The 24,563-nt window shown below is 38.4% G+C and overlaps 1 protein-coding gene across 1 annotated transcript in view; it reads right to left on the bottom strand.

Moving 5' to 3' along the window:
- Positions 1-20,218, bottom strand: part of LOC125931596 (cilia- and flagella-associated protein 47-like) — a 70,049-nt gene extending 49,831 nt beyond the window's left edge. The window contains exons 1-4 of the mRNA XM_049643664.1: positions 19,933-20,218; positions 15,498-15,649; positions 8,503-8,618; positions 729-867 (exon numbers count right to left, since the gene is read on the bottom strand). Coding sequence (XP_049499621.1) covers positions 729-867; positions 8,503-8,618; positions 15,498-15,649; positions 19,933-20,127 — 602 coding nt within the window. The 5' untranslated portion in view covers positions 20,128-20,218. The remainder of the gene's footprint in view (positions 1-728; positions 868-8,502; positions 8,619-15,497; positions 15,650-19,932) is intronic.
- Between the last annotated feature and the right edge of the window lie 4,345 nt (positions 20,219-24,563).

The following is a 24,563-nucleotide window of genomic DNA, read 5'->3' as shown; positions in this document are numbered from 1 at the left end:
AAACATTTGTCCTTACTATATGACATGCATTCTGCTATTTTCTATTTCACTGTTTTGATACTGGTGGTGACCCATTATAGTGATTGTACATGCCACTAATGGACTGAGACATACAGCATTAAAAAATGCTGTCCTATGAGGTCCTTTACCAGACCCTGCACCATTCTGGTCTCATCTCACATCACTCCTCACCTCCATCTCTGCCTTTACATCGCCTCAGCTCTCTCAGTGTCTAACACCATCTATTCACCTCCAAGATTTCAAGTCTTCTACTTGCTCTGTCTGAAATTACTCTTCTAACCCAACCCCATCACCAATACCCACCACCCCATACGTGCATGCACGCACGCATACACACACACACACACACACACACACACACACACACTCAGCTCAGATCACACCACGGCTCTCTGCCTGGCTACTTCCTACTCACCAATACTTCTTTGGGTATGCTATCACATCCTTACTGGAGCCCTTTCCTGATCTATTCCTTCACTCCCATAAAATCCAAATCAGGAGCCCCTGTTATGTGTACCCATAGGCCATCCTCTGGCTCTTCCCATTTTTGAGTCTCCCGTGCTTGGCAAACAGTTGAGACTCAATGAACAAATGTTGACTGAAAGAACAAAGAAGCTAACGTACATTCAAGACAGTAGGCATATCTGAAGAGTAAAAAAGGAAAGTATTAAGTACTACATTAGAATTAAGAACCATGGTATACTTACTTTGCCACTTCATTTACAATTCTGGGCTGGTCTGCACACAAATCCACTTTAACAATCACTGATGACTTGGACTCCACAACACCATTACTTGGAAAAATGACAATGGGCAATTGGCCCTGGTATTCTGTTTTAAATGTACCTAAGGAGAACAAGAGCAGATGGTTTACATCTGGATCCATACAGTGTTACATTCACATTCTTAATAAGGGTCAGATATACATTACAGAGTATACAGTCTATCATGGACCAAGAATCACAGTTTTAATTTTAAGTTTAGTCTCTGGGGTCACCCAACAGATGTGAACTGATTGTTAGGACTCAAGCCTCATTGATAGTTAAAATATACTGTCTGCTTACAAAGTTCAGACACTTACGGTAAGAATTTTGTATATGTTAGTCTGTATAATCCTCAGAGTGCTTCTGTGATATAGGTTTAATCATTAACTCCATTTTATAAATAAGGAAACAGAAGCTTAGACTGGTTGAATGATTTATCCAAAGACACAAGTATTATGGTAGATTAAACTGTGACCCCAATTCTTGACCTTTCTCTGCATCTTACCATTACACTACCATGGACAAAATATGTTTTCCTACCCCTTGATGTTGGGCCTGATGATGCAATTCGCTTTGGCCAATAGCATGTGGGTAGAAGGGACAACATGCCATCTCCAATCCCATATGTTCTCTTGCACTTCTACCGTGTAAAGTACTTAAGTAGCTACTGTCCCTATGGCCTGTGCTTCACAATGAGCACATGTGGAGCAGAGCCCCCAGCTGACTCACAGACTTGCAGTAACAGAACATTCCTGACTGCCTAGGTTTGAAGCAGAGCTACCCAGCAGAGCACAGCTTAGATGAGTTGAATTCTAGCCATCCTGCATATAAATAAACAATTAAAAACTAATTGCCTTTTTAAGATACAGAATTATGGGGTGGTTTGTTACATAGCGATAGCTGACTACTACAGTTAGAAACTAACAGAGCTTGGATTTTCACTTGGATGCTTCTGACCTAAGGGCTCACACTCATAGCCATTGTCAGTTGTTTTTTTTTTTTTTTTTTTTTAAGATTTATTTATTTAAGTAATCTCTGCACCCAATGTGGGGCTCGAACTCACAATCCCCAGATCAAGAGTCACATGCTCCGCTGACTCAGCCACCCAGGCACCCCATCACTTTTTGATAAATGAATTCATGCAGTTCACACAGGGAAAGAGTAAAAGGAATGTGTTTCTAAGAATCAAATAGCATATGAGAAGGAAGTTACAAATATGTCTTATTCTCTTATTCTGAAAACAGAAACAGTGCATAATTTGTAGTAATGTTTAGTGCGTGTATTAGAGCATGCAGTCCCTGAGATCACACATTATGTCTTCCTCATCTCTGTGGTCCTAGCACTGCACACAGTGCCTAGCACCAAGCAGGGCGCTCAAAATATGCCCAACAAATGGAAGTAGCCAGTCATGTTTCCTTAATGTGCAATATAAATATTATACAATATAAACACAAATGAGCATGCTGCTAACATGAACAACTTGGCAAATTCCCAATTTACCAATTTTAAATCACATTTGATGAAATTTTCAAAAATGATTCATTTAGCTTAGGAAAATAAAATATTAGCATCATAAAAATACTGAAAATATAAGAAAGGTAATAAAACTTTTTTAAGTACAGAAATGATCTGATGGAAAAGGCAAACAAACTCACAGTAACAAAATTTGTTAATCCAATCACTTCAGACAAGTGCTAAGAACAATCTTTAAGGGTGTTTTTTTTTTTTTTCTGTCGTAAAACAAAAATTTATAAAATTATATCTGTTTCAAATAAATAAGTATTATTGACTCAATTCTCCAGAAAAGGCACATTATGTGAGTCCAGGTAAGGCTGAGTCAGTGAGATAGTTCCTATATTGTAAGCACTTTGATATAATTTGACAAAAGAATTTTAAGTATTTCAAAAGTTTATTTTAGGAACAACCCAAAACTGAAAGAACATTGTTCAGTCTTCTAAATATATTAAAAGAGTGGCTACACAAACACTAATGTGTCTTATGTAACTTTAACACCACTAGTAATAAAGAAATATTTGACTTTTATTTTTAAAAAACTAACAATAAAAGGACATCAGCTTAAAGGAAGGGTGTCATTGAAGAAAGGATGTTACAAAAGGAATTTCTGTCATCAAATTCTCATTTCTTTTTAGATAGGACCCTGGCTGATGTTCGGAGAATGAACTAGAAGGAGATAAGGGATTTCAGAGAAATCATTTCAGTTGGTTTGATTACTAAGCAAAAGATGATGATGGCCTGTTGTAGACAAGTGAGGATGCACCAGAAAAAAAGAGGATTACTGAGGTAATTAGGAAGTGAAGAGACAGGATTGAGTAACTGACTAAGGGGGTAGGAGGTGAAAAAAAGGAATAGGTCAAGGATTTTGTTAACTTTCTGACAGGCCCAAGTACATGGTGGTGACATTTAATTAAGAAAAAGAGAGAGAGAGAGAGAGAGAGAGAGAGAGAGAGAGAAGTTTTGGGGGAAAGGCGAGGACTTTGGTTTTAGATGTGTTAAGTGTGAGAAACCTGAAGGAAATGTAAAGTGTGGGATAGAGCCCAGTGAGGTAACAGGAATGAGAGTGATTGCCTAAGGGAGAGCGTATAGACTGAGGTAACATGTGGGTGGGCCTAAAGCAAATCCTAAGAAACACTCACATTTAAGGAACCCAAAACAAAGGGACAGCAATCCACAAAAGAGAACTGAAGGGAGGCAGTAGGAAAAAAAATAATTCTAACATCAAAATCGAACATTTATTGAACACTTAATATATATCAGAGAGTGTGCTAAGTATTTTATCAATTACCATCCCAATTGTAGGAGGCAGGCACTATGTTTATCTCTACAATGGATGTCCAGGAAGTGTAAATACTTGCCTAGGGCCTCCTAGCCAGTAAATGTTACAAGCAAGATTTGGACCCTAGAAGACCTCACTCCAGAACCTGAACCTCCATTTTATATAAGCCAGTGAGGAGCCATAGAAGCCAAAGTTTTGGCTTTTGTGTTTTGTTTTGTTTTGTTTTTTCAAGACACCAGGGGCCAACTGTCTGAAATGTTGCTATTTAAGTCATGTAAAATAAACACTTAGCCTTGTCCACTGATGTGATTTAGGGAAGCACATGGCCTGCGAGGCTACCTACAGCTGGGACTGAGATGACGGTCCTTTGAACAGATCTGTGTTTTTTGAATGAGACTTGCTTTACCTTCTCTAGAGAAGGTGATTAAGTATACATGGTTACCTTGCCTTTATCCTTCCAAAATACTTTTAGAAACTATGAAGTAGATTTTCATGTAAAAGTATTTTTAAGATCAAGCCAGGGCACACAGTCTAGTTTTATAGGATGCTAACCAAAAATCAAGAGTCACATACCCAAGGTCATTGCTATTTCTTATGTATGCTTTTTTTTTTTTTTTTTAAGGCTTCCTTGGGTCTAAGCATACCAAGGATAAACCAGTCTCCATGTCTCCAGATGACTGTTTTGGAGACTCTTCAGAATGCTCATAGGAGATTAAGCAGGTTACTTCTAAGTTGAATAACCTTTCATTGAAAGCTTAACAGTTTATTTTTATTTTTATTTTATTTTATTTATTTATTCACTTATTTTTGAGAGAGAGATAGAGAGCACAAGTGAGCGAGGGGCAGAGAAAAAGGAATAGAGAATCCCACGAGGTGTAGAGATGGAGAGAGAGAGACAGTGTGGAGCCCAGAGTGGGACTTGAGCTCACCTGAAGTGGGGCTCGAACTCACGAACTATGAGATCGAGACCTGAGCCGAAGTCAGATGCTTAAACGACTGAGCCACCCAGACACCCCTGTTTTTTTATGTACTAAAATGACAAATCATTTTTTTCTTTTATAATATCCTGGTCCAATTATTTTTAAAGAATTTTTTTATTCAAGTACAGTTGACATACAATTAACGATTCTTTACTCATACTGAGAGATCACTGAACCAAATCAATTACACAAAGGTTTATTGAATGTCTGTGATATACCCAGCATTGTATTATGTAAGAAACTTATACTGCGATTCCATGACATCAGTTTCCAAGAAAACAAACAATATGTGTTGAGAATAAGTAGTGTGTGTTTCTCTGAGTAGTTAAGGAGGATCTCAAGGACCAGTACTGGACTTTGTCCAATTTAGCAAATTTCCTGGTTAACAGATGATGGTAGGCTTTTCTAGACAATTGAGAGTAGAGAGATGATGCTAATGATCAGGGAAAGGGGAAGAGTGGGCATTAAGAGCAACAGAAAGGTCATATAGCTAGGGCAAAATAACCCAAGTAAACCTAAAGTTTGAGGAGTTCTAAGGTAGCTGTTCAAACACGGAAATGGTATGTGAAGATCACACTAGGGACTTTAAAGACTGTTCTACATGATACCACAGGAGTAGAAAATGTCTTTGCAAATATTCAAGCTTACTGAGGGGAAAAGGGAAATGATTGCAATTCCACACATGTTAAAATAATAATGCTTTTTCCATGATGTTCTTTAAAAGGTAAAAACTGAGAAACAACAAAACCAAAGAACAGAACATGGAGTTCACCAGCTCACAAAGTACTAATAATAGAGACTTATCTTAAAGACAGAGCCACGTCTTCAGAATGAAAAGACAAGCACTAATTTGCACAGTTGGGAGTAAACTTAGCAAATATTCTTATAGAGGGCCAGAAAACAAAATGTATTCAACAATATTTGGCTAAATCCATGGATAATTATTCCATAATGGGCTATAAAAATAAAAAATCATGAAGTTGTTACATGGATCAACTAATAACCCCAGTGTCACTACCAGAGAGAGAAAACAAAGCCGTACCTACCATGAATCTGCTGAGTGTGGCTTTTTAATGTCCTCTTAAGTATGCATATAAATGTATAAACATTTGATCTTTGACTCTAAAACTATAAAATATTTGTCACAAAAAATCCTTTTTAAAAACTGTATTAAAATCATCCTTGGTTGCTAAATCTTTTTTCTGCCTAAGTGTTTTTCCTCATAAAAATACACTGTTATTCTCATGAATATTTATATACTGTGCCAGTAGGTAATAAGGACTTTATGACACCTTACAGTAACCTGCTACTGTGAATATAAAACATAAAATCAATTTTGCTAATGGTGGAAAAATAATATTCGAGTCAGAGAATGAGAAAGTCAACACTAAGAAAATGTGTTTTATTGATAACAATTTGTAAGGTAATAGTAATTAACATTTCATAGTACTCAATTATAATTTATAGAATGGGGGCATCTAGGTGGCTTAATCGGTTGAGCATCCGACTTTGGCTCAGGTTATAATCTCGAAGTTCACAAGTTCGAGCCCCACGTCAGGCTCTGTGCCAACAGCTCAGAGCCTGGAGCCTGCTTTGGATTCTGTATCTCCCTCTCTCTCTGCCCCTCCCCCACTCACACTCTGTTTCTCTCTGTCTCAAAGATAAATAAACATTAAAAAAAAATTTTTTAGGGACGCCTGGGTGGCTCAGTCGGTTGAGCGTCCGACTTCGGCTCAGGTCATGATCTCGCGCTCTGTGAGTTCGAGCCCCGCGTCGGGCTCTGTGCTGACAGCGCAGAGCCTGGAGCCTGTTTCAGATTCTGTGTCTCCCTCTCTCTCTCTGACCCTCCCCCATTCATGCACTGTCTCTCTCTGTCTCAAAAATAAATAAACGTTAAAAAAAACTTTTTTTAATAAAAAATAAATAAAAAATTTTTAAATATAACTTACAGAATGTAGTATTCACTACAAATAATATGCATACACAAAATATTAATACAATACTAAAAGCCAATGTGGATTACTTTTCTTAAAATGTCTGGGTCTAGATCTGAGGCTTATTTTTATTTATTTTATTAAGTAAAATAATACTAAATATTCTTTTAAGATTTTTTTGTAATTTTGTTTTGAGAGAGAGAGAGAGAGAGAGAATGAGTGAGGGAGTGGCAGAGAGAGAGGGAGACAGCGAATCCAAAGGAGGCTTCAGGCTCTGGGCTGTCAGCACAAAGCCTGACACAGGGCTCTAACTCACAAACCACAAGATCGTGATGTGAGCTGAAGTCGGACGTTCAAACAAATGAGCCACCCAGGCGCCCTAAATATTAAGATTAAAACCATATATATTCATTACTTACAGTTTTTATACATAATAAAAATGTACAGTTTGGTGATATTTTATAATAAAGAAAGGATATGATCAAAACTTTGCAGGATTTGGAACGGACAAGTTAAGAAAGATTTTTGGAAAATAAATAATAAAAACAAAATTCTCTCAATTATATACCACTACTCTAAAATATAACCAGAGAGTCTAAAGGACCATACAGCCTACAATCACTAGCCATGAGAGGTTCTATCTGTAACACTGGAGTCAGACCACAAACGAATCTAATATTCTACAAGCCCACAGGCACCAAAAACTTAAACATTTAAAAAATTAAAGCATGGAAAATTGAAACAAGTAACATCCGGTGAGGAACAATGATCAGTTTTATTTGTTTAACCCCAGGAAGAAATCAGTCAAGTGACAAACTGACTTTGTTATTGTTTTTTTTAGTTTATTTAGTTATTTTAAGAAAGAGAGAGAAACAGTGCAAGTGGGGGGGGGGGGTTGACAGAGAGAGACAGAGAATCCCAAGCAGGCCCCAAGCTGTCTGCACAGAGCCCAAAGCAGGGCTTGAGCTCATAAACTGTGAGATCATGACCTGAGACGTAGAGTCAGTTACTTAACAAACTGAGCCACCCAGGCATCCCCTACCTTTGTTTTAATAATTCTCATTGCTAAAACAGCCACAGAAAATATCCTCACTTAATGTAAAAGAGGTTTGGATTTAAGACCAGTTTTATGTATTCAAGATGCAATCTCATAAAAAAATGCCCTCTCTGTGTGGACCTGGTCCTCATGTCAGCAATGGAAGCCTTGCCACCCCAGATCCTTAGTATCTAATGAGGACAATGAAGGGTAAGTGATTTTATACCTACTCTATACCATCAATGAATAGTGTGCATGAACACACACACATACAGACACACAAGCCTTTATGGAAACTCTTAGGTCACAGTAAAAATCTCGAGAAATAATCCCATCTAGAGAAGAGAAAAGCATCTACTCTCTGAACAAAAAGTTAGTAAGAGCCTTCTAGGGACCATCATGTGAATTCAAAGTTGAATACGAAAGAGAAAAAAAACAAATAGGTATTGAGTGCATATGATAAGTCAAGTGCCACACTAAAACCTTAGGTACATACATAATTAACCATAGTTCATTTTATTAACCACAGTTTATAAATGAGAAATATCAAGTTCAATGTCCTAAAAGATACTTGCCCCAGATGACACAGCTAGTAATGCATTGTGCCCTGATTCTATCGCTGGATGGCTCACTCTAAGGACTATGTCACGCCCTTAACACCATCCTGCCTTCTGTCCACAGGGAGATCACCAGTCACCTGGGAGTCAGGCTGTTAATCAGAATCATAGGGAGATGGATTCATCTTTCCTGAATTATTATCTATCATTTATAGTAATCCTGTTTAAGGGCCTTCAGTTTTGAGCTATTTCAAATGATAGACACCTTACGGGGAGAAGGAATGAATACGAGTATCCATTAATTACACAAAGTATACATTTCAAATAATACCAACTTATAAATTAATTTATATAACATTAAATTATATATATATACACATATATATAAATTAATTTATATGACAGAAAGTATTTACCTGGAGCTCTGCCATGATTAATGATATTAATCTCTTTACAATATACTTTGCTATTGGCAACCAATGTGCCAAAATTAACTTCTGACTCAATTTCCAATTGACAGGCTGGAATCAACCTAGGAGAGGAGAAAAGAGGACAACATAATTAACAATTATAACTTCATACTTAAATCTACAGGGGGACATATATAGACACTTTTATAGTAAGTCCTTGTAAGACATTTACATTTCCTTAAAAGTCTGTTGATGGCATATTTGTCAGTAAAAGGAACTGAAATAAAGACATGAAAACAAGATAATGAGATACATTTTTAACAAAGAGATCAGACTTTATGCATCTAAGGACATAGTACACCCTCTTAAGTACTCACCTTGAAAGGCTACCCACATATCTCAATATTTTTTGCCACTCAAAACATTTTTGGAATCTCCACCTAAGCCTATAATACATTCTTTGGCCCCTCCTCAGAAAGGGGGGGAATTGATCTTTACAAAGTAAAATAGTTCAGATGATGCCAAATCTGATGAAATAAAAGAAGGTGTTATGCTATAAAATATCATTTGGGGACTAAAAGAAGATCTAAGCACAAAAAGATACAATAGATTTTTCACCTGTGTCTCTAACTAAAAGGGCTCACTGTAGCATATCTATAACACAAGTTTCCTACACATTTTAAAAATCCACTGTAATTCTATATGCACATCTCACAAAGATACATATATTTTATATATGGAAAATTTATAATTTATTAACAAGTATATTATCTTGTTTGATACTAAAAACTTCATTAAAAGGAAACAAATATTATTATGGCTCCTATGTTATAGATGAAAAGCCAAAAACTTCCAAAGCCTCAATGATTTATCTGAGAAATTATTTGTATATAACAGTGGTGAACTTAGCCTTGATTTTGTTAGATTTTAAGTGCATTACCCTTACGAACCTAACAATGATAACAGTGCCAATGATAAATATAGTAATAACTGATCTCTACTGAGTCCTTAGGTTATGTACCAGACACATGAATTAAGTAATTTACTCCATATAGGATATAACTTCCAAAATATAAATACATACAGACACATGCACAAAGACATAAGTAAGAATACCTGAATAAAACATTCACAAATACTGCTTTATGCACTGGTGGTCTGGGCCTTCTTTCTGAGATGTATGTTTAAATGGGAGTGTTTGTGTATTATTGGATATATAGAGACAGTCCAGAGATCAGCCAGGACTATCCTGTATATGCTGCTTCTTTAAGGAATACCCATGTTCTTCTCATGAAGACGTTGTAATTTTGTAACAGGAAAAGGGAAGATCAATGACCTCATTGTACGTAATTGCATTAACAGAGTTTAAAGGATCTAAAAGAGGCACTCATTACACAAACAATATAAGATATGAAGGCGAACATTCGTTCAAACTATTTCTCTAGCTGGGTTCAGAAACGTATCTTAAAAATAATTTCTTGGATACGTTTTTCAATTTGAGCCTTGTCACCTTTTCCTTTTAAGAGCATGGTATCATCTTTAGTCACAATGACCTCTCCAACTTTTCCTAAGTCCTGAGGCTGAACATCTTCAAGATTCAGAGTCAACCATTCTTCTCCGAACACTGCACCACCAGTAGCAATAGCCCTATCTTTAAGCTGGTTCTTTCTATTGTCACCAAAACCTGGAGCTTTGACGGCTACAACCTGAAGACCAACTTTTAGCCTATTCAAAACAAGTGTACTCAGAGCTTCTCCACCAACATCTTCAGCAATTATGACCAAGGGTTTAGGGTGAGCATTGGCAATTTCAAGAACAGGTACAATGGACCAGACACTAGAAATTTTCGTTTCACTCAACAGAACATAGGCATCTTGGAATTCACATTTCTGCCCTTTTGATGTATTAATAAAGTATGGAGAAATATAACCTCGATCAAACTTCATGCCTTCAATAATTTTTAATTCATCATTTAGTGTTTTTCCATCCTTTACTGTGATAACACCTTTTCTTCCAACCTTTTTCACTGTATCAGAAATGATGTTGCCAATTTCTTTGTCTCCATTTGTAGAAATGGTAGCAACCTGAGCAATTTCTCCAGGGGTTGTCACAGGTTTAGACTGCTTAAGTTCAGCAATTACAGCATCAACAGCTAACATCACACCTCTCCTGATTTCCACTGAAAAAGTATCCAAGAAATTACTGAACAGTTAGATATCACAACTAGTGAATATGAAAAGGAAAAACTGAATGAACGTCTGGCAAAACTCTCAGATGGAGTAGCTGTGCTGAAGGTTGGTGGCACAAGTGATGTTGAAGTGAATGAAAAGAAAGAGTTACAGATGTCCTCAATGCTACCCGAGCTGCTGTTGAAAAAGGCATTGTTCTGGGAGGGGGTTGTGCTCTGCTTCGGTGCATTCCAGCCTTGGATTCAATAACTCCAACTAATGAAGATGAAAAAATTGGTATATAAATCATTAAGAGAACACTCAAAATTCCTGCAATGACCATTGCTAAGAATGCAGGTGTTGAAGGATCACTGATAGTTGAGGAAATTATGCTGAGTTCCTCAGAAGTTGGTTATGATGCTATGCTTGGAGATTTTGTGAATATGGTAGAAAAGGGAATCATTGATCCAACTAAGGTCATAAGAACTGCTTTATTGGATGCTGCTGGCGTGGCCTCTCTGTTAACTACAGCAGAAGTTGTAGTCACCAAAATTCCTAAGGAAGAGAAGGACCCTGGAATGGGTGGAATGGGAGGTGGTATGGGAGGTGGCAATGTTCTAATTCCTAGAATAGCGCTTTACCATTGTTAATGAACTGTGAGAGGCAGCTCAAGGCAGTGCTCCTCAAGAATAACTTCAGAGAAGTCAGTTGAAGGAAATGAATGAAGAAAAGCCTAGCTGATGTTTAAGAAAATCACTATAACCATCAGTTACTGGGTTCAGTTGACAACATATAATGGTTTACTGCTGTCATTGTCCATGCCTACAGATAATTTATTTTGTATTTGTGAATAAAAAGACATTTGTACATTCCTGATAACTGAATGCAAGAGCCATGTACCAATGTACGGCTTTCAACTTAAATACTGAGGCATTTTTACTACTATTCTGTTAAAATAAGGATTTTAGTGCTTGCCATCACCAGATGAAAAGTTAAGAAGCAGCCTTTCTGTGGAGAGTAAGAGTAATTGTGTACAAAGTAGAGAAATATCCAATTATGTGACAACCTTTGTGTAATAAAAATTTCTTTAAAGTTAAAAAATAATAATAATAATAATTTCTTAGAAGGGGGTGGCTGGGTGGCTCAGTCTGGGTGGTGTCAGCTGTGCTGACAGCTCAGAGCCTGGAGCCTGCTTTGGATCCTGTGACTCCCTCTCTCTGCCCCTCCCCTGCTTGTGCTCTGTCTCTGTCTTTCAAAAATAAATAAACGTTTAAAAATTTTTTTTAAATAATAATTTCTTGGGGCACCTGGGTGGCTTAGTCGGTTAAGTGTCCAACTTCGGCTCAGGTAGATCTCAGGGCTCACTGAGTTTGAGCCCTGCATTGGGCTCTCTGCTGTCAGCACAGAGTCTGCCTCAGATCCTCTGTCCTGCTCTCTCTCTGCCCCTCCCCTGCTCTCGTGCACACTTGCTCTCTCTCAACAATAAACAAACATTTAAAAAAATAAAATTTAAGTCTACTCACACACGCACACACATACGCACACATACACATATATACATTATATATATATATATATATATATATATATTATACACACATTTTTATGCACACATATATATGGTTTACTTTAGTTATAAGGAAGGGATTAGTGATAGAGAAATATAATACGTAACAGTTTTTCTGGCTTTCCTATTGGTTTCTCTTCCACCTGATTAAGAAAAGTATTTGCAATAACATTTTTCTTTTTATGTTACAGACAGTTTATGTTAACAAACAGGAGAATGGTAGTTACCAGGAGCTGGGGGGTGGGAAAATTGGTAAGTGGTTGGTCAAAATATGCACTTAGAAGATGAATTGGTTCTGAAGATCTCATGCCCAGCCTTGTGATTAGAGTTAACAACACTGCATTATGTATTTGAAAGCTGCTAAGAGACGATATCTTAAATGTTCTCACAACAAAATGAAATGATAATTATGTGATCTGATGGAGGTGTTAGCTAACACCACACCAGTAATCACATTGCAATATATAAATGCACCAAATCAACACTGTGTACAGCTTAAACTTACACAAAGTTCTTTATCAATTATATCTCAATTTTAAAAAAGGAAAAAAATTAAGTACCAAACTTGGTAATTTATATATGGAGTTAAAATAAATTTATAGTAATATAATTCATAAGAAATTCTAAAAACATGTATGGATTTATGATTGGAGTAAATCTACTTATATACATATTTGTAAACATACTGAACAAATAATACATTAGGATATGATGCTATAGTTAGAAATGGAATGAAAATACAAATCTGAGGGGGAAAAAAAGATGAGGTAAATCTTTCAACTGTTAAATTACTATGGTATTTCCACTCTACTGGATACATTTGAAAGAAGCATGTAATTATCTTATAGTAATATTTGTTATGTGTAAGTGATTACATCTTTGCAACTATTCAAGCTCATGACTAAAACTCTCAGCCATTTTTAAATGTGCAAGAGGGATGAAAAAACAAGTGCTCACAATCACTGATTATATCATTTCTGCTAAAGTACTTCTGAAAGGGCAGAGAATCCAAACTTCTGGTTTCCAGACAAGATTTCATAAATCTATTTTTCCATATTCGTCCCCACTAAATGCAACTATAAACTCTAGAAATGGTGCAAGAGACAAGCAAAGAATGTTCATAGCAGCTGTATTTGTAATGTATCATGGCATCTGCCTGATATCCTTCATCAGGCCAAAGGTTAAACAAACTGTGGTATACACATACCATGGAAGACATAACAAAATTTTAGAAATGGAAGACAGATTACTGGTTTGAACAGTTCAGGGATTGTAGGTGTGAAGCAGAAGGGAGGTGGGTATGGGTATAAAAAAGTAACAGGAGATGGGCGCCTGAGTGGCCCAGTAGGTTAAGCAACCGACTCTTGATTTTGGTTCAGGTCATGATCTCACAGTTAGTGGGATGGAACCCCACATCAGGCTCTGTGCTGAAAGTGCAGAGCCTGCTTGGGATTCTCTCTTCCTCTCTCTCTGCCTCTTCCCACCCTATCACTCTCAAAAAATAAATAAATAAACATTTTTTTAAAAAAAAAGTAACAGGAGAAATCCTTGTCGTATTACCAGTGCTGAATATCTGGACTATGGTGGTGGATATAAAAACCTATACAGGTAATAGAATTGTATAGAACTTAAAAACTTAAAAACTTAACACACACATACACACACACACACACAGATACACACACGCCCATCCTCCTTCAGCCCTTTCCATCATAGTTTAAGGGGACAGTGTTTTCCTTATGCTGTAGCTGTGATGAGCAGCCAAACTCAGATGAGAGAGAGCATACATTACGAGGACAAAATTCCTGTTTTCAAAGGCAGAAGCATCTTCAACTCTTTTCTCCCTATATAGTACAAGCAAGCAAATCTCACTGCAACTCATAGTTACATCAACGTGCAGAATGGGCCAAAAATGGCCTTACCTAAAATAAATTATAAAATGTAAAGTAAGTATTTTTAATAGGCTAATAACATTCCTTTCCTGACAATGTGTTAACTGATTTCTATACAGAATGCAATGTTTTGCTAAATCAGAACTTCTCAACAACATGGAGAACTAAAATAACTGCAGATCTAAATTTGGTTTATGAAAATAAAAAAACACACAAGGGAACTTATAAAAAGACATATCTAATGCCAGTATTTATATTAACATTCCAATATTAATTCTACAGATGTTAGACAAATAGAGACAAAAGAATGACATCTATGGAAGCACATTTTGCTAAGGAAAAGGAGGATCCACACATGCATGTCTATCAATTAAAAAATACTTTAAGGGGCGCCTGGGTGGCTCAGATTAAGCATCCGACTTGGGCTGAGGTCATGATCTCACAGTTTGTGCGTTCGAGCCCAGCATCAGGCTCTGTGCCGACAGCCCAGAGCCTGGAGCCTGCTTTGGATTCTGTGTCTCCCTCTCTCTCTGCCCTCCCCTGCTTGTGCTCTGTCTCTCTCTCAATCTCTCTCTCAAAAATAAATAAACATTAAAAAAATTATAAGTTAACTCTTAAATACAGAGGACAAACTGAGGGCTGCTGGAGGGGTTTTGGGTGGGGGGATGGGCTAAATGGGCACGGGGCATTAAGGAGACCTATTGGGAGGAGCACTGGAAATTATACACAAGTGATGAATCACTAAATTCTGTTCCTAAAATCATTAGTATACCATACGTTAATCTACTTAGATGTAAATTTTTAAAAATTATAACAATAAATAAAATATAAAAAAAAATTTTACTCTTGGGGCGCCTGGGTGGCTCAGTCGGTTAAGCAGCCGACTTCGGCTCAGGTCATGATCTCGCGGTCTGTGAGTTCGAGCCCCGCGTCGGGCTCTGTGCTGACAGCTCAGAGCCTGGAGCCTGTTTCCGATTCTGTGTCTCCCTCTCTCTGACCCTCCCCCGTTCATGCTCTGTCTCTCTCTGTCTCAAAAATAAACGTTAAAAAAAAAAAATTTTTTAAAAAAATTTACTCTCAAAAGGTATAAAAAAAAACACAGTCAAAATAAAACAAGATGTAAGTCAAGGGAAAAAGAGGGAATACATGCAATTGTTGAACGTTTTTATTTTAATTAAAAATACCAGAAAACCAGCCTTCCATTTTTTGAACACCCGTTTGCTAAAAATCTGACCATTAAGTTCAGCTATAAGGACACTATAGATACAAAAAGAAATCTTAGCCAGAGAAAATACAGAATATTATATTACTTTGACCCTTATTTTTATGCGAAGAGTGCTGAAAATGTCAGCACGAAATATGGAGAATACATACCCAAGTAGAGGGATCTCTATTATTTTATTTCCTATTGAGATAAGTAGTTGGTCATAAGTGTCTTCATCCTTATCAGGATGGTATTCCACCATAGCTGTCATCTGAAGTCCAGAAGCAAGTGCTTTATCCAGATTGGTCAAAATCAGTTTGAACTTCATGGGGAGAAAAAAAAAATCAAATTATACATCTTAACTCCTAATAAGGAAATAATGTGAGCTACGGTAGCTAGAAGTGTCCATTAGTTCAAGAGCTGTATCAAGATATAGGCAATATTCCTTCCCTGAAGGCAAACACTTAATGACTGTGTGTGTGTGTATACACACACACACACACACATATATATATATATATATATATATCAGATTCTAGACCCTCCAGATACGCTTTTTTTTTAATGTTTACTTTTGAGAGAAACAGATGCTAACAGGGGAAGGGCAGAGAGAGAGGAAGACAAAGAATCCAAAGCAGGCTCCAGGCTCTGAGCTATCAGCACAGAACCTGACACGGGTCTTGAACCCACGAACAGTGAGATCATGACCTGAGACAAGGTCAGACGCCTATTGAGCAACCCAGGCACCCCTCCAGGTATGCTTTTAACAGTACATGGACTAAAACTGACAATGTAGTCAGTTGAGAAACATGTAAATGCTCACAAGCTCATTTAGAAGTATGAGGTACTTCAATACAGAACAAAGGGAGAGCAATCTAATAATTTAATAATTATCTATTATTAAATAATAGATAATCTAATAATCTTAAACACATACATTTATCATTTTATATACTTTTTGTATGGGGACTTAGAATTCAGAACTTGGAGCAAATATAAAAAAGGAATAGGATATGAGGGGAAGAAAAACCACTTTCATTCTTGTAAAACATTTGCTAGACTCCAGGACAAATATGAAGGGAGAAAGTGAAGGAGAGAATTACTATGTGTTGGAGACCCACAATACTTCAAGCATTCTACATCTCTTATCTCACATAAGACAGTTCTACAGTCCTATAAGGCTGATGTTAAGGCTCCCAGAATATAGATGAGTAAACTGGGACTTGGAGAGCATAATTAACGTCTAAGTTCACTCTAACAGTGAGGATTCAAATCACACATCTATGTGACTCTGAAACATAAGATCCTTCCCCATAAGTGGAAAAAGTCCCTCTCCTGAGTACATAATCTCTTCAAGGAAGCAGACTATACACCCCTAGAAAGTTAAATAATACAAGCCAAGAACTAATTGTCTTATGAGTACTGGAGACATAGGTATCACAAAAGTCCATGAGAAAGCATGATTACCATTGGGCTAGAAAGGAGTGTACTTGGCCTAAGCTTAAAGAATGGATGTAAAAGGTGGAGAACAAGCAAGTAAGGTGCTCCCTATGGGGAAGGAATATCTCGGACATAAGCCAAGAAAAGAATAAGCAGAACAGTCCTTCAGCAGGCAACTAATAAGCTAGCCTCGCTGGGCAAAGAGCTCAATCCGTAACGATGGAGGTCATGTTGAAATTAATTATTCAGGGCTTTTCATGCCAGGCTAAATCTAAGCAGTACTTTCCAGCAATGAAGGGCACAGAGCAGTGGAGTGATTTGTTGATACCAGTGGTCTGAAAGCTTCATACTTCCAGCAAACTTCTGATACCTCAAAACTATCACAGTTCAACTCTGAATCCCCCTGCAATTACAGAACAGTAAGAAAACAAGGGATAGATTTTTCCCTGCATAAGCCTTTGGGTGTTACAAGTGCATGTATCAGATGTGACTATCTTCCTTTAAAGAAGCTGTATCTTGGAGAAAGGAAACCATGGCTTCAGCAGCATGTGCTTTTGGTCAAACTACAAGTTGCTGAGCCCTGTGAATGGTATACAAAGGTGTATAAGGCACCACCCTTACTCAGGAGCTGATGGACGGTAAAACTAACATTTACTAGGAGTCATCAGGACACAAGTCCAAACTATAATCAATGCCTGATAACTGGTATCCAGCAGGGAAGAAATAATTTGGAGATAATATGATAAGACTTACAGAGAAAAAGAGAACTCAATTTGACCCTTAAAGATGGGTGGGATTTGGAAACAGGTGATTCTTGCAGGAAGTGGGAATGAAAAACACGGGTCAAAAGAAAAGGGAGTCTGAGCCATGGAGGTAAAAGGGGACAATTCCAAGTAAGACTGGCCTGACTGATGCAGAAGCCACACAAGTTAACAAAACACTAAAGATAAGGACTGTGTCTTCTTCATTTTCTACCAGCAACCCACAGTAGATGGCATATAGTACTACATATGGTTCATAATAGGTCATCAACACAAAGATAATGCAGTCTCTTGAGCCAGGGTTGCAAACCAGTACTACTGTATGTTAGAAGCATCATTTTGTAAGTAATTATAAATGGTGATGATGACAATCTTCTTTATACAGCACTTTTTCTTTTCTCCAAGATAGTTAATACATTTTTTTCTAATCTATCTTCTTCCTAATTCCCTTTATATCTATGAAGGATCAGGAGAGCACACCATGGTCTTGCAACAAAGAGAAGTTCACACTAATACTGGGCTCACGGCTTTGGCCTCTAACTGGTAAGCTTACCTGGCCATTCTCTTGTGTCCAGATTTGTGGTCTAAATAGTTTTCCTTCTTAACTCTTGATACAAACTAAAATGAATTATATCATTTATCTCCTGACTGCACAAAAACCACCCATATAAGTGTCTCCTGGACATCCATAAAATAGTGTTTGCCCACATCTGGGATTTACTGCCAGCCTGAATTTTAGAAGAAAAGTATTTTCAGGTATACATTCAATTGCTCAATAAATATGTAGTGAGGTAGTGAAATTATAAAATTTTTCCCTTATTTTACAGTATTTGGAGTAATCAGGTCATTTTTGATTTAAAAAAGAGTTAATAGACTCTCACGATATTCCATTTTATTACAAAATACATGTTACTATTGTTAAAACATTCAAATATAAAAATGGACAAAGCAGGATTCCATTTATATGAAACTCAAAAACAAGCAAAACTAATCTGTGGTGTTAGAAATCACTACAGTGGTCACCTCCATGGGGTGATGACTCCAGGTACTGCAAGGAACCTTCTAGAATGCTGGAAAGGGAAATTCTACGATTTGACCCAAATGGTGGCTACATGGGTGTATAAACACATAAAAATTCATCAAGCTTTACTTTCGAGATTTGTGCACTTTAGTGTAGGTAAATAGTACAATTTTTTTTAAGTGTAAAAAGTAGAACATGAAAGTCCTTTTTCTCATTATCCTTCTACTCGCTACCGTACATTTTTCTATGTATATACAAATACATGTAATTTTAACAACAAAAAAAATCGTAGATACCTTTCCATTTCTGTACCTAGAAATCCAGGTGCATTCAATACTACTTATCGTTAAGAATGTCCCACACAAAAAAAAAAAAATACTAATAAGGCTATTTATCACTTACATATCAAAAATTCTTATCACCTTTCCTATATCAAAAGTCTCCCTGGCAGCAAACTAATATTCATCCTCTCACACACATGATCTAAAATAACAGCGAGATTGAAATAGAATTCTGTCAACTTTGGGGGCCTGGAAGGTTCAGCTGGTTAAGCATCCGACTTCGGCTCAGGTCATGATTTCGCAGTTAGCAAGTTCGAGCCCCCACCTAGGACTCTGTGCTGACAGCTCGGAGCCTGGAGGCTGCTTCAGATTCTGTCTCCCTCTCTCTCTGCCCCTTCCCCGCTCACACTCTGTTTCTCTCTCCCTGTCTCAAAAATAATAAACATTAAAAAATGTTTTAATTTAAAAAAAGAATTCTTTCAACTTCTAAGTCAGAAGATGGAGACGGCCTCTCGGAACATTAATTTTACTCATGATCTTTACTGACTCCCCCAGTTTCTAAGTCCTGTAAGGGTAGGGTTGTGTTCATTTTAGATTCCTCACACCTACAGCCTATTATACAGTAGGTGCTCAACAAATGTTTGTTGGAACATGAAATAATAAACCTTTCCACTATCCTACTGCATCTAGAGTAATCAGGCACTTTATGACTAAAGGGTACTTTAGAGAATTTTGTTGATGTAATTCTACAGGATACAAGCACAAATTCTGGGGTTAGGAGACAGACATGGAACCCCCTTTCCCTTCTTTCCAAACCCAAGATGAAGAAGTTGGAAGGTTCTAGATCAACTTTTCCCCACTGTGTCTCCGTAACCAAACAAAAAGTAAAAACAAAAAAACAAAACAAAACGGCTAGCACGCGTATGCACTGAGACTTAAATGGCCGCTCCCTGGGAAGCTCAATCCTGCCCCCCCCCCCCGCCCCCCACTCCCGCAGAAGCCGGCGTCTACTCTCCGGGACAAAGCAGGCGCCCAGGTGGGGAGGCGGTCTCAGAGCCCTGACGCTCGGGAGGTCCTGCTCCTGCACCCCCGAGGGTGTTACCTGTGGCTTGAGTGGTTCCTGAAACCGGATTTTCTGGTTGCAACGGCCGAGGTTGTGTACGGTAACCGGCAGGCGGTACACCCTCCCGGCCAGCGTGTCCAGGAACTTCACCTCCGAAGGGGTCACCCGCAGCTGCACCTCCTTCTTTGGGGTCTCCACGTCCCGGGAGATGAAGGAGCCCCTCTCAGTCTCCATGGCGGCCTTGTAGGTAGCCGGCGAACAGTAGCTGACTTGATTTACAGAGGGCTAGTGTGGACGCCGTCGCTAGGCAACCGACAGACGCCGCACGCTCGCCTCAAGCTCCACCCTCATTGGCTCAGCCCAAACTTTGTGCGTTGGCTTATAGAATGCAGGCACGTGGGGAAGGAAAGAACCCAGGGATCGCAAGTGTCACCAGAGAAGCTGGAAAACCTTCTGTGACAGCCCAAATCTCACTTCGTTCTGGCCTGTCAGGATTTTAAGATGGCATTGGCAGGGTGGGGTAATTTTCCTGGACCTCTCTTAAGACTAAACTTAAAGAGCAAAGGAAGTGATGTGCCCGCCAAGTCAATTAAAGCAGCAAAACTAACAGTTAACAGAGGAATTCAATGGAAGCAGAGTCAGGACCCCCTAGGTGCCCTGCTCACTGGCCTTTAGGCTATCGTTTCTCAAAAGGTAATAGCAAGCCTCTAGATCTTTTGTTTAAAATGCAGATTCTGTTTCAGTAGATCTGGGGCGGGGCCTAAGATTCTGTATTTGTAGCAAGGTCCCAGGTGATTCCAATGCTGCTGCAGGTCCTGGGACCACACACTGAGTATAGAAGCTTTAGAAGTTTTGTTAATTACTCCAGGTGTTAAGTTTCTTCATTTGTGAAACCAAGGGTCTGCTCAAAAGGTTGAGATCAAACCTCTTATCTAGCTAGATGAGCACCCTCCCAACAGTCCTAGATTCACACTGCCCAATCATTAACTTCATCCTTGATCTGCTGTGATGGTCTTAGGGTTTCAAAACATAGTAGGTCAGTGGCATTTCCCTGCCTTAAATCTGCTTATCACTTTACAACAAGCTGCTTTCTACGGACTTTTATTAATTTGGAGTCAAGCTCTACAGATATATCCATATACTGTGTAATTATATATATAATACTTATGTTGAGGGGCTCCTGGGTGGCTCAGTCAGTTAAGCGTCCAACTTTGGCTCAGGTAGTGATCTCCTGATTCATGGGTTCCAGCCCTGCCTCAGGCTCTGTGCTGACAGCTCAGAGCCTGGAGCCTTCTTTGCATTCTGTGTCTCCCCCTCTCTCTGCCCCTTCCCCACTCACACTCTCTCTCTGTCTCTCAAAAATAAATTCAAAAAATAGTTATGTTTATAACGATATATAGACATATATAAATATATTTGTATACTCATATTGCATATATATATATATATATATATATATTTGCTATTTTCATTTCTTCCTTGCCACTGCACATAATTTTCACTCTGAGAGGACTGGCCTTTCCATCTGCTGGCCAGTTATTGATCCTTCAAAACCACTGTTTTTCCTTTCTCATCCAACTGTCCTTTAAACAGGTCTCAAAGTAAATATCAAAAAGTTCTACTAGGAATCATTCTCCTTACTTCCTCACTGTTATCCTTTCCTTGCTGTTCAGAAACTCTACCCACCATTAGAGTTTCCACTAAGTATGAAGTAAGACTTCTGATTTCTAGTTCACATGGCAAAATGTGAAGTCAATATAGAGCAGTTATATTTTCCTCTTAAACTCAGAGGAGAAGAATGGCAACTCTGCAGGGGACATTTAGCATAGCTCTCCATAACCTCCAAGTCTCCCCAACAGTATAGTTCCTCATTAATTATAGTGAGGCTTAACTTATTTATCCTATTGGTACTGTGGGACTCTTGTAAAACACTTAGGGGAAGGCTTTGAAACTTTTTTTTGAAAAAAGAGTCTGGAGCACCCGGGTGGCTCAGTCGGTTGAGCTTCCCACTTCGGCTCAGGTCCTGATCTCACAGTTTGTGAGTTTGGGCCCCTTGTGGGCCTCGGTGCTGACAGCTCAGAGCCTGGAGCCTGCTTCGGATTCTGTGTCTCCCTCACAATCTGCCCCTCCCCTGCTTGCACTCTCTCTCTCTCTCTCTCAAAAATAAGTAAATATTAAAAAAAAAATGTTTTTTTTAAAAAGTAAAGAAAAAAGAGTCTGAATGCAGACCAGGAAAACCTATTATAGTGCTTAGAGTAACGACTTAGAAACAAGATCTATTGAGGTGGCTCAGTTGGTTAAGCCTCTGACTCTTGATCTTGGCTCACTCATTGATCTCACCGTGCATGAGATCAAGCCCAGAGTTGGGCTCTGCGCTGACAACATGGAGCCTGCTTGGGATTCTCTCTCCCTCTCGCTCTCTGCCCCTCCCCCACTCACTGTCTTTCTCTCTCTCTCTCTCTCTCTCTCTCTCTCAATAAATAAGTACACATTCTTAAAACAAACAAAAAAAAAGAAACAAAGACATAAGCTATTGAAAGAAAATAAACAGAACTTCTCTGAACACAGGAGTGTTAAAAGTGTAGCAACTGATGTGTTTCAAAAATAATTTGAAAGTGGGTAGTATATAATGAAATTCACGAAAGTTACATATGATGAAAATTTCATCCAGATGATGAAAAGCCACACCAATGAGAATAAAGTGATGACACTAAGGCCCAATAAAGTAGAACTGCATGACTTGGATGGCCATGACTAGGACCAAGAATTCTTGTCCCCTTCAAGGTGCACCCAGCTAGACTAAAAATCAAATTGACAAGAGACAAATTAACACGAGAAAATCAAATTTAAAGCATACATATGGGGAACCCACCCAGACATGAAAATTCCAAAGACATCCGGCAAAATGAGGCATAATATCATCCTGAACTGAGGAATGGGGGTAGGGGTCTGGGACTTCAAAGGGAAGGAATGCACCTCACCAGGTGGTAAGTAGAGCAGATGTTTAGAAATACATGTTTCTCCTGCCATATATATAGATGGATCACTCAGATAAAATTTATCTCTGCTCATAACCATTATTCTGAGAAAAACCTTCCATTTAGATTCCTCTACGTCACTAAGAGAGGGGCAAAAGTTTCCCTTGAGCTCCTAAGGTCTCAATTACCTTCAGCTCAAAATAATGTTCAGGCCAAAGTGGCTGTCATGGGCAGCCTGCCCTCAGACCCTACAGTTTCTTACTCTGAAACTTACCTGAAGTTTCACACATTAGAAGTTCAGCTGGTAGGTTGTTTCATCTCACTGAACCATCTCTTACTCCTGAAAATAAGTCAATTTGGTCACACTTATTTCAGGAGGCAGTGATGCAGGTATATTCTGAAAGGTAGGCCCATGGTTCAAGTAATCAGGTATTAAATAAGATGTGTTTCTGTGGAAACAAAAGAAAAATACTGGTTACTGATTGGATCAAATGCTAAGCCACTTTCTGGGTTCTGAGGGTAGCCAGTTGAGAAGATGCCTAGATGTCAGATTCAAAGCATCTTCAGTAGAGTGAGGACAGGTAGTAGAAATCTCACAGATCTTCCTAGTTTGCAGTTGAAATGTCTCTGGTGATTTCTGAATGGCCCTCTGAGCAATAAACACGAAGATTGTCTATATATGAGCTATTGTGGCAATTTCTCTGAAGTTTATATCAAGTCATTTATGTTTAGTTTGCAGGGCTTCAGGAAAAAAGGCAGTTTTAGTTCTCAAATGATTCTAAGTCAGAAAAATGGGAACAAAGCCAAAATGTTAGTTTGGAGAGTTCTGGCCAGGCATTGGAGGACACTAGAAGAAATCAGGATCTAGTCCACTTTATAATAAATAGTTTTAAATCTACAAAGGTATATTATTGAAACATATTTTCTCTCTACAAATCACCCTCATTTTTACCAAAGCCAGCCAAATTAACATTGTTTGCAAAATAAGTCTAATTGCAAAAAATTGGCCTGATTATTTACATAAGTCCAGTAAGAATAGTGGTTCACCGTACAGGCTTTTTAAAACCTTTGTTGCTGGAACTTTTCATAAGGAATCTCTAGAGTGAACTTTTAATGGAATCTCGAGGCCAAAAGCCAAGCTAAATATTTGCCATCAGACTTCACCTGCAATACCTATGGATTTGGGTAGATCCCTCTCTTTTGGAAGTCCTCAAAGTATCCTGAGTTTCCCACACCTGCCAGGAAGTGTCTTTCTTTACTCACTGGGTAAGGCTGCTGGGAATTTTGTAAACAAGGTATCAGGCTAAGATTTCCAAGGGGTTTCATTGATATCATAAAGTAAAGAAGCTGTCTGGTCATATCTGAGTCTATACATGTCTTTCTTAGATAAGACATTCCAGTCAAAGCCTTGGTGAAATAACCTGTGTTTCCAATTGTTCCCTGTTACAAGGAGAACAGATTCTTGCAACGCCTGGGTGGCTCAGTGGGTTGAACATCTGACTCTTGGTTTTGGCTCAGGTCATGATCTCACAGTTGTTGTGTTTCAGCCCTGCATCGGGCTCTACAGCTAACAGTGCACAACCTGCTTGGGATTCTCTTTCTCTCTCTCTCTCTCTCCCCCTCCTTTCCTCTCCCTCCCCCCCTCTGTCTCTGTCCCTCCCCCATTTACCCTGTCTCTGTGTCTCTCAAAAT

This window comes from Panthera uncia, chromosome X, assembly GCF_023721935.1.
Source record: "Panthera uncia isolate 11264 chromosome X, Puncia_PCG_1.0, whole genome shotgun sequence".
In the NCBI taxonomy this organism is placed as follows: domain Eukaryota; kingdom Metazoa; phylum Chordata; class Mammalia; order Carnivora; family Felidae; genus Panthera; species Panthera uncia.
This window is presented reverse-complemented; position numbering and strand designations above follow the sequence as displayed.